The following is an 18,556-nucleotide window of genomic DNA, read 5'->3' as shown; positions in this document are numbered from 1 at the left end:
ATGATTCTTTAATTTTTTTTAAACATCAATTGAATTTGTTTGTTCAATAGTTTTTATCATTAATAAATATATAATATAAAAAGGTACCTACTAAGTATTTTTATTCCATTTTAAAAAAATGATTTACGATTTCTTTAAAGTAATTAAAATTTAATGATTTTAACTTTTACATTCAAGTTTAAAATAAAGATGTGTTAATAAATAAAAATGCAAACATCCACTCGGAAAATATATTCAATTTTTATAAAATCAAATCAGGCAATTTTATTCGCACAATTTTGTACATATTATAACAAACATTAATTTACACATAAAACTAAGTTACTGGAATAGCATTTTTATTACAGACCGAAGTTTTGTATTAGTTTCACATTCACAAACCAGTTACATCGTTTTGAGTCGTTGGACATTGATTCGTAATAATATCGATTGCAAAAAAAATAAAGAACTAAGTACATATCGTTGAATAAATCTTTCGCTTCCTTCTTTATCGAAACTTATCAATCAATTAAAAATTTTCTACTATTATTACAATTATCCACAAATATGAACTAACGTTATTTTAGTTTGTATATTTCTTACGCTTTCCGTTTCTCATTCATAAAAATCTTACTGCGATATTGATATTACATATAAATTAAAACTTTTACTGTATGTAAAACAAATGATAAATAAATATTATGTTTATTTTTTCTAATGTCATTTGTTGAGGTAATTATTATAGATATATCTTTACAATAAAAACAATTTATGAAATAAATTACAACTGCGATTTTGGACTAAGAGTGTGATTCTACTTAATCTAATTTACTATATAATATTTAGTTATTATGTAATAGATAATATTTAATAATATCTATACTGTACACTTTCAAGTCTCACCACAAACACATACAGTGTTAAGGCATCGACATACTGCCGAGTCTTTTACTTTTGTTACAAATTCACTTTAATATACATTGCTTGATATGTGCTATGTACACGTACAGACGAGAGCGGCGGCGTCATGTTCTCGCGGCAGCGGTATCACAGGAGCGTTGAGGCGTGGTGCGGCACTGCGAGCGCCGCGCCCCCCCGTCACACTAGCGCCCCCGGCTTGACGTCTAACGGATGTTCAGGAGACCGACCGCCACCGGTCTCACCCTGACTGTTCTCTTCTGAGTCTGAACAAGATTCAGAGCTACCTTTTTTGCCACCGTTGTGCGTTTTCACGTGCTTTGCGAGATGGTCTGAACGCATAAAACGTTTATTGCATACCGGACATGCGAACCTCTTTTCGCCGGTGTGCGTTCTTAGGTGTCGTTGCAACTCATCAGAGCGTGTAAATCTTTTGCCGCAGAATAGCCAATTGCAAACGAACGGTCTCTCACCGGTATGCCAGCGTAAATGAGCTTTTAAGTGGGATGTTTTACCATAAACTTTGCCACATCCTGGTATGTGGCAACTGTGTATGTTTTTCTTACGTAGATGTGCCCCCGCAGGACCGAGACGTTCGGCTTCTTGGCAGTTGGGGCAGTCACACGTAGCTCGACCAGCATACCGCCTTTGTGATCGGGGTGATGGTGCTTGGGCCGGTGGTGCAGGGGAACCCGGAGCGTGGAGACCGAATGATCCTTGTGTGGGCAACACCGACTTGTAAGCGTCTTGCAATAGATGAGGCGCTGGAGGCAATAAGTGTGCTCCACCGGACAGCGAATGTGTAAGTTGAGAATAATCTTGACCGGCATAATTAGCCATCTGCCCTCCAACGTCTAGCCATCCACTATGTACATCCCACCACGTACTGCCAACAGCACCAACTCCCCCCATTTCTGCTGCCTTCAATGCACCACTGCTACCACCGCTTCCAACATTGAATGGCCAAGATTCATAGGGGTGTCTAGAATACATAGAACCGAGGCTTGCACTTGATTCACTCTTTCCGAGTAATTGATCACCCGAGGACGGAAAGTAGAGCTCATTGCCATATGAGGGTGCCGCAGCGCACGACGTGGGTGCCCGTGCATACGGTGCACAGGCCTGGGCTTGGGACCGCGGTGCGATACCAGCGCCAGGCGGCGAGTGGGTGCCAGGACTTTTCTTCCATGGATGAAAACCTTTGCCGACGGCAGCATCGGCTAAAGGTGGAGGCGATTTACTTGAAAGCTTGTTACACTGAGCTGCAAGCATCGCCAAAGGCGTGCCGCGTAGACTCGGGTGCTCCTGCAAAGATAGACAATGAATAATTAATATCTTCGAATGAACATTTTATTGAGGTTTAATTAAGGAACGACTTTGAGACCGTGGGAATCGTCCGTGTCTGATTTATAGTCTAATATATATGGGAACTAATACAGTGGTGTTCAGGTCGAGCCCGAGGCGCTTAAAAACAATATAAATAAATTGTGAGGAGTTTATAGGTAGCGTATTTACAATTAGGCAGAGCGGTGACAGCTCCCGACCGCTACCGCTCGACGCCGCGGGACGTCGTAATTAATAAATGCTGTCTGCTGCGGTCGGTATTACTTCGGTCCCAATCTTATTATAATGCATTGGTTTTATTTTATTACTCTCCTAAGCAAGGGCGCCAGTACGAAGAGACAGAAATGTATGCGTAAATCACGAACAATCCTTTCGTCGGTATTCATTTCGCGTACAATAAAATGAACGGAGAAGAAACATCCGACCGGATATTTCACCCTAATATGAGACAAAGGCTCGATAAAAAAGCTTCATTGTACGCAATAATATAATCCGGGGATCACGAGTCGCCGGGACGGGGCGCGGGACCACGCCCATTACATTGTGATTGGCGCAGCTGTCGCCGCAATGTGCGCGGATTTACAACTGCTGAACTCGATCGAATTCTAGACTACACATAGAAATCAGCAGCACTACAGAATAGATTTGAAAACACTTTAGATTCTTTCATAAGTCAATCTGTAAATTTAATCACAATTTAAATTACACCTTACTTCCTATGGTGGTACCTATATGGACAATTATTTCCACAACTATATTTTTATTTATATATTTTTATACAGCATATGATGCATCTATATAAGTTCAATCAATTACACCAACCATACCGTATTAAGCAGTAAGATGAATACATATCAAGAATATTAGATATATTTGTTATAATCGAAAAATGTTTGTTTTTAAGAAAAAAAATACATATTTACTAATCTAAATTATAAACTCCAGAGACACAGCCTTAGAACTGTGAAATTGTTTATTCAAATACAACTAGTCTAAATCAAGCTTCTGAATAAACGGTTATTTCATTTTCCAGAACATAAATATTTTGGACGTGAATGGCAGCGTATTGATTTATTTATGTAGCATAAATAGCTCAATTATAAACGCAGTCTATTGATTATATTCGCATGTTTCCACTCCTATAACTACAACACAAAGTTTATTTGAAAATATTACTTTTTTTTAGAATAATGGACGTTTTAATTATCATAGCATCATAGCTAAACATCTTGTACTTAATGGCCTAATGGTCATTATGCCGTCTTTGTGTAGAACAAATTTAAGCGATGGCTGTCTTTATAGCTGTCTCTATAGCTGTATATATGCTAGCATATATGCTAGGTAATAATGAAAATGCTATAGGTACATTCAAAGAGCAAAATTACACAAAAATTGATACTAAAATTGGGGTTTAATACAGCTTATATATATGTAATTAATCATTTCCATCTACTTAGTAGAGAGATATTTACTACAGACTTAACTTAGTGACAACAAATAGTTGTCAAATCATTCAAATTAGGTATAGCATATTACATTCATCCGTAGCATCATAGCATTCATCCGTAAATGCCGTAAATGCTGGGAAAAGAAGAGTGAGTGCCACCACGCTGCTCCAATGCAAGTCGGTGAATATAGATATTTATGAAAATCACAGAATAATATCTAACATAATATGTTGATTTCCTCACGCAGAGTTACCGCCGATATATATATAATTTTTGAACGATGACCAGTGGTGTTTGCTGGGTTAGATCCCACGATCTTCAGTTAAGGTCTACGATACCTATCCACTGGACCTGCTCAGTGCTCAGCGCTATAAATGCAACATAATTGTATAAAATGATTTTGTATTGTTGTTATGTATATTTAAATTAGTGAACGCAATGAACGAATGGTGTAGGTAGGTATACAAACAATATATATACTTATTACTTAAATTTAAATTCAAAAGTGTTCAATATTAAACTTTGAGAAGTAAAAAAAGCAATAAAACTTAGAACTAAACCATTAATTGTTAATGTAAAACTTTTGTTTTCTTTATTTTATTTTTGATTTTTGAAAAGATCATCATATATTAATTCAGTTATCATTTATTATGAGACTCACGAATAACATGGCAACATTAAAACTTCTCAAGTAAATAATATTCTATGTTAAGTAAACTAGCATATTATGTACACAATATATCAAGTTAACACGATTCACATCGTTCTAGATAATATGCGTATGCGTCGAATCGATGTGAGCAGTGAGATGACTGAAGTCATAATTACGCTAGAGATTATGCTCCATTTGGGCGCGGGTCGACCAGAATGATATAGGTAATTGGTCGTCAACTGACTCAACTAACCACAGATTGGATCAAAGCGTAGATGAGGCCGAGCCGACACTCCGGCGCCATACGTCGCATTACGAACTTGATGGCCTTTTCCTTGTCAAAAATGACGGAGATCATTGTCATAAAAAACACGAGCCGGAATAAAACGAAATCATCTTACGTGAGCACGAAATTGTAGTATCGGAACAGGTAAGCCGGTCAAATATAATGTGCCTCTCGGAGAACGATACGTGGTGGAGCTGAGTGGGTTTTTTTACTGACAGTCTTATGAATGGTTTGATTTTTTTTTTAAGTTTAATTATTAAAATATATATAAATACATATAGAACCTGAGACTTTCAAGATCGCTATACAATAATAATATCGCGAAATATTGTAAGCGTAATCATATTTTTTGTAGAATTTGTCACACATTTCTTCGAAACTGCTGGATGAATTCGAATGAATATTGGTACGTAGGTAGAGTGGTGGAGTGGTAAGATAGTTCTAACAATATCTATCAATATTATGTCACTGGCTAAGTCAATTATAAAATATAACTTGCAGTTGTTTAATAAGAAAAATAATAAAGCAAATTACCTATGTGGCTTGAAAGGTAGCCGGATGTTTTAAACAGGCCAATAAATCGAATTACTAAATTGCGGGCAAGCTTCGCTATTAACTAGAAACGGTAGTTATTAAGTTAATCAATGCGCACTTAATACATCCTATATCGTATTTGTATACTTCTATAACTACATAATAACAGTACTTTGAACGACTGAAGACATTTTGTTTCTATTATATTATTTTAGGTGATCGAAATAATTATTGTTTTCATTGTAATTATTTGTAATGTGGTCTTTTTTTTTATTTTGTGTTATATCTTGCTCTTCATGAATGAATATATAACATGAGGTACATATATTGAACTGTCTTCGTCTTAGTTAATTATATTACAAAAAAGCAATATAGCTTTTTATTGTCACCTAAAATGTTGCTACTTCAAAATATTTTTACTTGTTTATTTTTATTTGATAAACATACTTCTGTTTCTATAGTACTTATGCACAGTTAGTGCACAGTCAAATAATATTATTTATACTGAAACTGTAGGCCTTTATATAAAGGCCTACAGTTTCCATTAATGTCATGTTGCTTTGTTATACTAATACGATCAAGAAAAAAAGAAAGAGATGAGAGATGTTTACTTTCCTTTTTACTTTGCTTACTCTCATTTTAATGACCTAGGTACTCCAGATTTGAAGCTTATTCTTACACACTGCTCTGCCTCGGACATATGTAGCAGAATTTCAATCGATAAACGTAGATTCCCTGACGGTGTTTTTATTCACCACCAAACACAAGATCAAATTATAAGCACATCGAAGTTAAAACAAATATAACATTCACATATCTATTCTTGATTAACATATCTAAATATAATACACTACTAATTTTTAAACTATATTTATTATTACGTATTATATTATATGTTCCAATAAAACGAAAAAAAAATCGTCTTACGATTATAAATCAGTGTTTATTTATCACAAAAACATATAACAGCTTAACGCAATAAATAACTTTGAGGAAAAAAAATATACCAGAGCACATACGACGCTGGCGCGGTTCAGATTGGATAATTTTAAATTATCTACCAAAATTATGATGAACCGAAATGAATATTCAAGCGAAACGCTTAGCCCTCGACGTGTTATTAAGATGATCGTGAAGTCGTTACAGAGGAAATTGTATTTCATAAAATTCATAACTATACTTATGACCTAATATTTTTTCGACAACACGCCGTTGAATATAATGATACTAGTAATCGAGTGCTCACAGTGAACTTGAATTGGATATTTATTACACGAACAAGATATTTTTAAAATATTAGTTTATATAATCTGTGTATTACATACATGGCAAGTTTGAATTATTGTATTTTTTTTCAATGTGACGACGTCAAGATGTTTTATACTTTTTAATTCCATTTTCAAAATTAATATAAGAGATACCTATGGCATATTTAATAATCAATTTAAATGAATTAATTTTCCTTGGCATTAAATAGTTGCATTTTATAATCTTGTACTAACAACTATGACTCCCGTTCGATATCTGAACGTATAACAAAATAACTCGAGTATAATTCAATGTCGATAATCCGAGAGCAAATTGCCGATGGCTAATTGCACTATTATAGTATTATCCAGTTAATTCCGGGTGAAACCGTACGCTGTGCGCTCCGAGGTTCCACTGTCGCGACGCAGCGATGAGAAAATACTGTTTTATTTTTACATTATATGGTAAACATGGTTTAAAGATAAACATAGAATAAACATAAGTTATTTATCTGTGTTTTTTCTTTATTATCAAGCTTAAATTATATATTTTTTTTACATTAATCAGCAAATACTTCTTTGCAAAAAATACAAATGTAAACTTAGCTTGCATATTAATTAGTTGGTTTTGACGTATAAAGTTTTTTTTTATATGCTGTTTTTGTTTTATAAATAATAAATAAAGTTAATGAGCTGTAAGAAATATGAAACACATAAATTCGTAAAGTAATTTCTTTACATGATTGCTAAAATTAAAACATTTTTAAGGTTAGCTAAATTGTAATAATGTTATTTAAGACTTAGATATTTATTTATTATTCTGTTAGAATATGTCAACCCAATTAGAATATGACATCAAATTACGAAGTAATTCCAAGCTCTTCTATAATAAACTGCCTAATTACGAGTAAGGATGAGGCAAGGGGTGAAATTTCGTCGCCGGTAATTCGACACATAAGGGGATGTATTGATTATACCATCAAGAACGGTATGATAAGCATTGTGTTGTTTGTATTTTTGATGATGAGCAATGTTCAAACTATGAGAGTTCAGGTCGCTGTCTCTGTTTTAGAAAATGACACTTATAAAATATGTAGAGATTATAGTATAGTGAATATAATTGTGTAGATAATATCCTTACTTCCTTACTAATATTATAAATGCGATAGTGTGTTTGTTAATTTTTCGATGTTAGAGATATAGAAAAGAACATAGGGCATCTAACACTACCCCTTTTCACAGGCAGGCGAAGTCGCGGGCGGAAACTAGTAGTCTATAAGTAAGTAACCAAAGCCAGTCAAGTGTCTTTAAGATTATCTTATATTTCATTTTCAACAAAGCAGCTCAAAATTTAAAAAAGTAAATTCAATTTCAAAAAAATTATCATAACGAAAGCTTTCATTTTTAATGCTCTTGAATTATCTTTTATAATTAGTTTGGCACATACTGACATAGGGACGAGAGAGTGACGCTAAAAGGGTTGAGATTAGTTTTGTTGGTGAAACAGAAGAATTTCGACTTCAATTGCAAAACATGTTTTTACAACTTGGAACGGTTCTAAGATTACAAATGACAAGTAACTTAGGTCAAGAATTCATTAGAATCAAATATTCTGAACTTATCGTATTTATAATACTAATAGATGTAAGGAGTACATTTACTGATATAATTAAAAAACTGACCTATACAAATAGTTCATTTTTATATATAATAAAAAGGTAACTGACAATATAAATGGCTAATAGTAATATAACAACATAACACAAATAACTGCATGACTCAATAATACTCGGAAAATAAAAAAGTTATAAATAAACAGAAAAATATTTTAGTTTTATACAGTATTCGTTGTAAAACTTGTAGTTGGAGATTAGGTAAAAGATAATGATTGCTAGACATTATTTCCACATTAACCGACATCACACGCGAGCGACTGTGAAATGCTGTCGTTGTACGGACTTATTACGAGAATACATTTATTTGAGGATAATATATTTGATAACAATATTTAACGTTTTATTTATAAACTTGTTTTATTCAAATTAATATTAAAATTAATATTCAAATAATAAGAGTAGTCTTTATTTTCAAAGGAAATACGAACTGCAGAATTTCCTATTTAAATGATACAGCTTAGATTAATAAAATATGTATTCGATAATTGTCTTATATCCTTAGAGAAGATATATAGGTAGAAGTCTTAAAACTGCATCCAAGTTTAAAAGTATGTTTCAGTTGTATTTTAAGATAAATATATATTTTTGTTAATATCCATGAACTAAAGCAGTTAAAACGTTGAACAAGTCTGATTAACGACTAACATCGAATATTAAAGGAAATTGCAAATGAAAAATAGCAATAGAACAAAGTCAGAATTGAATATTGTCAATAGACCGTGACATTTTCAATCCTGACACAAAAACTAGACCCTCTGACGCATATGTCGTTTGAATTAATCACACATGCGCGTGAAAAGCGGACGTCACAAGTCGATAATTTCCATTTAAATAAATAATTTGTTGCGGCACAATTTGAGACCGCCATGTGGGCGCGTGAAGCGGTCTAATGACCATTATAACTAGCGTGGTTTCACGCCTTCACTCACCAGACTAGTTTTAACAGACGTCATAAATTGTACTATTTGTAATACGAAAAATGTTTGTTCCACCTAATGTAACTGTCATATCTAATTTCTAATAGGATTCAGGCGATATCTTTTAAACATATTACTGATTTTTTTAGTTTTGGATAATTATAGTTAACTTATATATATATTTTTAATTTGTATACTTGACTATAAAAAAAACATCTAGTAATGTTTTGCGTGATGGAATCTGCTCCAAAATTCTAAAGTGTCGGCCGACCTTCACCGGCGGAGTGCAGATAATAGGAGCACCAATTTGATAAACCAGTTTTGACACTCGGTAAAAAACGAGCGACGAAATGGAAACAAGGGATCCCCTTCCATGCCCCTTTGTTCTGTAACATCATATCATTGCTCGATACTCTTCACGAATATTAGTTACATTGTAAAAATAGTATATTATTTAAATTTGACATTAAACAGTGAAAGGATACATAAACAAGGTTGAAATAAATCTGAAACATTAACAGTAAAACTGTACTGTAACTGTATAAATATTATATACGTTTAACAAAGGTCTAAAGAAGTAGTCGACACTCCTACGTTTGTGAATTAATTGTAACAAACTAGTTTTAAAATTAATTTGTTGTCAATTCATATCTGCGTATAAAGGTATTTTATCTAATAAAAATACAGATTAATTAAAGACTATAAAAATGATTTATTTCAAAACCGATTGGCCTTATATTAAAAGTGAAGATAAGTTCAAGGTTGTTGCAAAATAATTCTTACAACATTGCGTGCGGTTCAACATCGCCTTCGGCCGCGTCTCTGCAGTTCCAAGAAAAGATCGTTAAACTCCATTTAAATTCACGTATTTTTTGGTAGCAAGATAATTCCAATAATTTTTACAGAAATTATAATAATTAGCTTCATTTATGATAGAAACAAACAAACAAACGAATAAAATATTTTTGAACACGTAGCCTGTGGGCATCACAGCAACTATTGTAAGTTCCGACTTATTTATTCGGTTAATGTCTTATACTTACACATATGCTGTTTAATTTCTGAACAGATATAACTTTGTCATCAACTTATGTAAAATGTAAGGAAACCGCTACGATATGTAGGTATTTAATATGACATTTTACGCAATACAATAAAACATATGACGTCTATTATATTAATTGATGTTTAAGTATAGATAATTGCATTTTTTACAATTTCTTTTTAATTAAAGCAACGGTTTTTTTGTAGTTTGAGACAAATTACTGTGTTAAAAGCCTCAGGGTCCAAACAAAATGGCAAAGACAATGATATGTTGTCTAAATACCATCAATAGACACAATAATTGTGGTACAGTTCTGACTTATAATTTTAAGCAATTAACTTGCTTCCAACATAATAAAAATTCATAAATGCATATTTTTTTACGCATACTTAATTAACTTTGTTTTTAACCTTCCTTCTATTTATTTTAATGATTTGTCGATGAAGTCGATACGTGTCGGACAGACGATGTTCGAATCTGATATAATATTCTGATATCAAAAATAATGTAATAAAGTCGGTTAAAGAAAAACATAGCTCTTTGTAACAATAGCAATAATTAGGCAAGTAATAAAATAAAACACTATAATTTGCCGTCACGAACAAGAGTGCAACAGAACAATTGCGGCGCGCGGGTTAGAGAAGATAGCGAGCGATTACAAGGCGCTGAGTGTTCGATCGTCACGTACTTACAGAGCGGCTCAAGAACAAAGCGGTGATATTAAACAATGAAAGGCCACAAAAAGTCCCATAATTCAATTTGCATCCCGCTAGATGAATGTAATCGTCGACAAGAACTGTGAGTATCGGGGCTCTAGCCGCGGGCGAAGCACCATGAGAACCGCTTTCGCCACTTTTCACACTTCTGCGAATCGATTAGATGATGCCTTTCCGTGACTCAACATGATCGCTTTAAACTATATTTTCTGGCGACTCGCTTTAACAAGGTTTACATCGATATTGCTTACATGTTGCGGTGCATATTTTATTCTGTAGTCATGTATCGTTTGTATATCGGATATTGAGCATGTCGACACCGTCAAGGCGCGTCTGCGAGGTGACTCGCGCATTATTATGATAATGCGGGCGGAGTCGATGGTATCGCTCGCCGCTATCCGCTCTCATAACACAATTGAATTAGCATAGCGCAGTGTTGGCCGCAGCGGGCGGTCTAAGCCACGCGACCACCTAAGTACAACATTCGTTTCCATTCTTATCGCAAACGTTCACGATTAAATCAATACCATTACACTATATAAAGTTATTAAAGCTAAATTTGATGCTGTTATCGTTTAAATGCTCTTAAATTGTAACCACAAGTGGTTCTAAACTGCATGTAATGATTCCACTACGAGTGGCAAGTTGTGGCTTGGGTCAGTTATGAATGAGTAACATCGGACGTGCCGAATGAAGTGACCGCAGATACCACAATTCTAGCCATAAGTTCGTCATACTTCAAAGATAATTATGAATGAGTGCATAAGACGTAATTACTAAGAAACCCGTACCGTAAACTCAATATTTTTAAACATCTATCATTTAACTAAGGACCCTTCCAGAGATCAACAATGTGAACACTGTGACCATTAATGGCAGGCGCGATTCAAAGCCCTCGAGTGAAGTGTGGAGTATTCATGGCGGTTTGTCTGCGTCGTAGAGGAGCATAAAATATTTGCGGAGGGAGCTAATGGTACCATTACGACCCTCTAATATTAAGTATCTGGGATTTGAGATCGTTTTATTTGAAATGTCAATTTGTTAGTTTTGTTAAATAGTGTATTTGTTTATCCATACTTTCTCATTATTTTTATAAATAAATAAATGTAGATAATATTAAATCAGAGCAGTGTGATGGAATAAGCTCCACAACCTTCTCCTCAAAAGGGAGAGGAGGCCTTAGCCCAGCAGTGGGACATTAACAGGCTGTTACTGTAATATTAAATCTCTTTCTAACAAAATTATATAAATCAGTAAGTTTGTCAGTAAGATTTATGGCACAAGCAAGTTAAGTTAATAGTAGCTCAAACAAAGGGAAATGCTATTTATTTAAATCCGTCAATCTTACACAATAACAAATTGCCAACGGAAAATTTACAGTTAAAAGCCGGATGCTACAGTTGATAGTTGCAATTTCCGATAGTACTTATAATGGACATAATGGGTCGTGTGCAATGGTTTTACAGTTCGGTGTTGTTGCGGATTTATGGGATCCTTTCAAAGTTATTACTTTAACATACATAAAATAAATCTATGAAATAAAAATGTTTGTCTTAAATATACTTTCAAAGAGGAAATGCTGTTGGTATTCTTGTCACCAATCCAATCGGACATGATTTTTACAGTAGCCGATTTTAATTTTGATTTATATTTATTTAGTTCAGTCGGTCAATGTAAATAATCTATTGTAAGAACCAAAAAAATCCTAACACTCGTAAAACATAAGTCTATAAATAGTATAAAACAAAGGCAATAAAAGGTTTATGTATATAATTTGGAAATATTTTGTACAGAATGGTTTTGTCGCGCAGCCAAGGTTTGTTCAAATCTAATTCATTATAAAAAAAAAACTGATACAGTTACGCGCCATCTATTGTATATTCATAGTACCTATTCCACTAGATTAGACCAGAAATCTTCACGTAAATGCCAACAATAACTGTACAAAGTTTTAACTCAATCAGATGAACGATGCGTGAACGCGTAAAATGCGAACAAAGACAAGCATTAATTTTTTAATATATGTGTATGCATATCAGATTAACCCAATTATTATTTTAATTAGTTTTGTATATTGTTACTGTAAGATTAACTTTTTTTATGATTTAACAAATTGTGACAATTAAATTGGTTTATTTGTCTATGTTATATGTCAGACTTATTTCTTATTAAACAGTTTTAATATTTTCCTCGAAATACAGATAAATAAACAGAATTATTAGGAGATAGTTTTTAAAGTAGCGTAGTGGTCTAGTGGTTGCCATACGTCTTTTTGATAAATTAAATAATAAGGATTGCATTATAGGTGATAAAATGAAAATTACAGCTAGCCGGAAAAACGCATGCTTATCTTAGACGTGGAAATCCGTTCTGAAGAAATATTTTTTTATTTATAATATAAAGTCTTGAAAAATATTACGGCTTGTTATCAAGTGATCTAATCATATTTTGTAATAAAAATAATGGAATGGGATTCGTAATTAATAATCGGCGTGGCGTCACGCTAACCGCCGCGCCACATCGAAGCAAATAAAGTAGATATATTCGTCAGCTGTTCTAAGCAATTTTACTCCGAAAATAAAGCTTAGTAAAATTAATGATTAGGCTGATATTAAATGCCAAGATCTCATATTGACTATATTTTGGAACATACATTTGTTTTTTTTAATAATAAATTGAAAGAAATTGGCATCAACCAAATATTTTATATTCGCAGTGATAGCGTTGCGAAATAGAACAAAGTTGGATAATATCTAAATATACGAGTCACTATTAGACGGTTTATATCGAATCCGTTACGGTTATTTGATAAGCCAGATTAGTTCGAGTGACGGGGACGCGGCGGGCGGCGCCCGCGGGGGTCCTCGGCCTTTCTTTTGTGTACAACGTGCTAAATTAATTGATGTCTTGACGCTGTTAGCGACATTTGAAACGGGGTTGTTAAACAAAAAATGTTTTACTCGTCATAAACTTATATTTTTTTAATTTTTTTAGTAGTATGATTAATATAAAGTATTCATTTTCATTTGCCTACAGGACTTGTAATGTAACTTTTCCTCGTATGTATTTCGTTGGTTAAATAAATAAATTACCCTCAGCCCCTGATGAAACATCCGCGTCCATACGTCATCGACACAAATGGGCAACCGTATTGGTAGACCGCGTCGACAGTAGAACAAAGAAGTTACCGCTCCTTCACTTTTTATAGACTAGTGGGTATTAATTAGTGGTGCGTCTTTGAAAATAACCTTCTCCGCTGTCGAGGCATCACGTATTGACAGGGCGCGATGACGGCGCGGCGCCTCTACCCTCATGACTTGCATCTTACCTTCATTACCGCTGCCCGCACCGCGCCACTAACAAGCCCGGCTAATGCAATGAGTTGCAAATACCCTACGAGTTCTGTCAAGCGATAATCGCCTTTCAACATTTCAGACTATAGGTCTACATTTCTATACCAATGGAATTTTACCTATAAACACAGAAGCCGACTACAGCCCATTCTGATGACATTAATGATGACCGAATCAGGCACTTTAAGGATCCAAGGTGCTATCAGACTTTTTGAAATTGAAGATCTTTTAGCAGATGGAGTATGTATTTAAAATACATTTTCATATTGAAGTATTTTGAAAACAATGTTTTATTTAATCTGTATATTAAAAGAAATATTTTTCCCAATACTGGGTTGTATCACCAGTACAGAAAGCATGTGATCTTAAATTCAGTCAAAAGATTTATCACAAACACCAACAGGTGAAGTTAAATAAAAGCTTGTTATAATGGTAATTTTATTATTATATTAAATATTTTTTTAGTTCCGAAACAGCATGTGAATGTCCCACTGCTGGGCTAAAGGCCTCCTCTCCTCATTTTGAGGAGAAGGTTTAGAGCTTATTCCACCACGCTGCTCCAATGCGGGTTGGTGGACTACACATGTGGCAGAATTTCAGTGAAATTAGACACATGCAGGTTTCCTCACGATGTTTTCCTTCACCGTAAAGCACGAGATGAATTATAATCACAAATTAAGCACATGAAAATTCAGTGGTGCTTGCCCGGGTTTGAACCCACGATCATCGGTTAAGATTCACGCGTTCTTACCACTGGGCCATCTCGGCTTTTTTTTTTAGTTACACAACCCATTTTATTTATACCGGATGTATATTTTACGAAAGAAAATTATAATTGAAAGCAATACAATTATGGTTGTTGCATATTTCATGATATGGAGCAGTAAAAACTTAAGTTAAACATGACGGTATACCGACATGTTCAAGTAACTTTAATATTTATTCGCAGACTAATGATTGACTATAGTTTATAAACAGTGAATCATATTTGTGTGAAATTGACCGGCTCGGTAACACCTTGCCTCTCTACCGTGTAATAAGTTAGTTCGTTCACACGTTTATATATAAATAATATATATGTTAATAATTATTGTATTGTATAAAATATTATTCTAATTGTAAACGTAACATAAATTTCAAGATATTGTCTTATTTATTTTCATAGTCTGATTCTACTGTACTCCAGTAAAACACTTTTTTTTTTTTTTAATAATTTGTAAGTGTTTCAGAATTTATTATTTTTGAAGACGCCAATCTCAGCAACTATAAGTTCGATTTCAAGAACTCTTTTTGAGTTGAACATAGCATTTGTTTAGTAAGGTGGCTATGTAACTTTACGCTGCGAAACGAAAGCATAAAGAGCAAACCATAGGCCATCGCCAAGGAGAGGCGGCGTTTTAGTATCCATTTATCGGTATAAAATAAAAATAGCGGGTGTCTAATTTCTACCTAATTATGTTTTATTCGCAAGAAACATACTAGGCAGTCTATATTAATATTATAAATGCAAAAGTAATTCTGTCTATCTTGTTGTCTGTAACGCTTTCACGGCTAAACCTCTGAACCGAATTTGATGAAATTTGGTATGAAACAAATTTGAATTCCGAGGAAGGACAAAGGCTACTTTTTGTAACGGAGACCTGCTCTAACATGCGGATGAAGCCGCGGGTGAAAACAAGTAAGTAATAAGTTAGAAATGGCCAATTGAGTAATGTCTTTTTAACGATTCCCAACTTCATTGGCATTCTTTGTCATCTGTACGTATATTTTATATTTGTTTAACTCGAGAAATTTATTACAGTGTGAAAATTGCAAGAATTTAAATACCTAACTATCACCTTTCGTTGCCAAGTCCTATGTTTAACCGATTTGCTATACGTACTACTTATTCTGTTTATTGAAATTTGAATCTTAAATCAATGCCATTTAGATTCATTTTTATTATTTATACACTAAATTTCTGCTATATAAGTGATAAAAAAATTGTCCTTAAGTAAAAACGTTACTTAGCTGTTCTTTTCTTTCATTATTGATGCATCATTCGAAAGAAGAAGACACGGCATTGCTTAAGTAATCACTCGCTAAACAACGTTTATACCTAACTAAGCCGCTATATTTTTATTTTTTTTTTAATCAAATAATGATTACAAGAATATAGATATCGGATTGATTAGATGACATAAATTTTATTATATTTGTATACAATATAGTTTCAGATTAGAAATTCAAATTGTAAGAACAAAACGCGTGTCTAGTTTTTGTATAATGTTATATTCTTAAATGACATTTAATGACGACTCAACTCACAAATAAAGTCATCAATAAGGAATACCATTATTTCAGAATATAAGGATACTTGAATTATTATCTAAGTACTTACGTTAAATTTCATATCATTTTCTTGACGTGTGTAACAATCATTATTTAGTATGCTAATAGTGATATTATATCCAGCACCTTTCACTGTTAAAGCAGTCAGCTGTTACCAATCTTAATAATTATATGACACAATTTGCCATCAATATCATCGATTCATGAGTCATTAATATGTATAGCCGGGTATTTTAAAAGGTCATTTGTGGCGAACGCAGGAAACCGTAGCGTCCGTATGGTCAAGCTGTTTGAGCTGTTTTTACGCTTTTAAACCGCAATAGACATGTCCTGAATAAATTACACTATGTCCATTCTATAGCCAATACAATTACTGACACAATGTCATACGTTCAAACGATATTCACGCTTAATACAATGTAGTACAAGTCATGTCTGTGTGTGTTTTCACATTGTTATAATCTTATGCTTCACATTAAAACGAAGTATGCAGACTTTTAAATAGCTTGTACATATACATTTTCTTTTATGTTTTTTTGTTAGTAATAGTTAAGTAAATTAAACAAGGCAAATTATGAAAGACGCATGTTTAAAAGAAGTAATTGTGATTAAAAAAATAATACCCATTGTAACATAATAAGAAGGAACATGGAAAGTTCACATGCATCTAAGCAATGTGCCGTCTATAAACGAGTATGATAGTTTGTGGTCAAAGCTTTATTTATGTTTATAAATAAAAACACATGTTTGTATATTAATTAATAATAATAATATCCTGGGTCATCCCAAATTAAGCTTATACAAAGCTTGTGCTATGGAAACCCTACATGTACTACTTTTCTTTTGTAAATATATACTTATATAGATAATTACATCCAGACTCAGGACAAACAGACATGTTTATGCACACAAATGTCTGTTCTGGATGGGAATCGAACCCACAACCTTCGGCGTGAAAGGCAAGTATCTACCAACCACGCCAACCGGCTCGTATATTAATTGTCCTCTATACGTTTCTATACATTGTTTCGATTGTGACGAACCTTTAGTTTGACGTTTGTTACGTTAGCGAAAGCAGTTTGTATGACAATGATAAACATTCAATGTGTACCTACGTTTTATGTAGAACCTTATACTATCCATGCAAAGCTGGGACGGGCTATTTAGTTATAAGTAAAAATGGACGTTGTTATATCTATTCAAGATTCATAGACTTCAACACCGTAAGCTTGAGCACCATGAAAGTTAGCACTATATATGTATTTCCAGCACATAAACTTTTCTACAGTTCAATTGATCGCAATGAAAATGTATATAGCGTATACACGAGGAGGACAACGTTTCACTGGGTTCTGCTTGTAAGATATAAGAACTGAATTTGTTTGCTATTTCAATTTAAAATCTTTTTTTTTAAACGCAAAAGTAAACTATGCTTTGTCTCTTTCTTTTCAGCTAGATATCTACGTGTTGAAATAAAAAGAAAACAACATATTTTAGTTTACCCTTATTAGTTTTAATATCTATATTTTACTTGTAAATGGTAGCGGAGTACCTAATAGCTTCTGGTGTTATGTCTGAGGTTGTTACATGTTTTACGAAATATGAATTATTTTAGTAAGTTCGCATCGTACTATGCAGATGGTAAACCATAAAACATAACGACTTTTATATACAAACACATAGGAGTTTACATATATACCTATATACCAACACAATGCACGATAACTCGGTACAACATATCTTATAAACTTATTAAGCAATTCCACTGCAATGCACAATGCAATGTTTTTAAGAAAAAACTAAAAGATTTAAAAGGAAAAATATGTCATTGTATTGTAATTTGTTTCATACTTTTTAATTATACGGGCTGTTTTAGTCGAGCCCGTTCTGTTGAGACTACTTAAGTTCATGTGTTTTATTGTATAAAAAATAAAAAATGAATATCTGAATTCATAATCAGAATAGTTTCACAGATAATTAAAATTTTAATTGAATGAAATCTCAGACGAATTCGAGTATAAAATTATTTCCACCGACAGGAATTCAAGTTGCTCGATAAATTTCGTAAAACACTTTATCTTGACAGATTCGCGGATCATTATCCAATGTT

At 33.3% G+C, this 18,556-nt stretch overlaps 1 protein-coding gene across 4 annotated transcripts in view; it reads right to left on the bottom strand.

Moving 5' to 3' along the window:
* Nucleotides 1-216: 216 nt before the first annotated feature.
* The window catches only part of LOC126770034 (transcription factor Sp9), an 80,930-nt gene continuing 62,590 nt past the window's right edge, over nt 217-18,556 (bottom strand). For all 4 annotated transcript variants that reach the window (XM_050489168.1, XM_050489171.1, XM_050489169.1 and 1 more), the window contains one exon: nt 217-2,202. In XM_050489168.1, the coding sequence (XP_050345125.1) occupies nt 1,078-2,202 (1,125 nt within the window). In that variant the 3' untranslated portion in view covers nt 217-1,077. The remainder of the gene's footprint in view (nt 2,203-18,556) is intronic.

The sequence above is a fragment of the Nymphalis io genome, chromosome 8 (genome assembly GCF_905147045.1).
Source record: "Nymphalis io chromosome 8, ilAglIoxx1.1, whole genome shotgun sequence".
NCBI classification, from domain to species: domain Eukaryota; kingdom Metazoa; phylum Arthropoda; class Insecta; order Lepidoptera; family Nymphalidae; genus Nymphalis; species Nymphalis io.
This window is presented reverse-complemented; position numbering and strand designations above follow the sequence as displayed.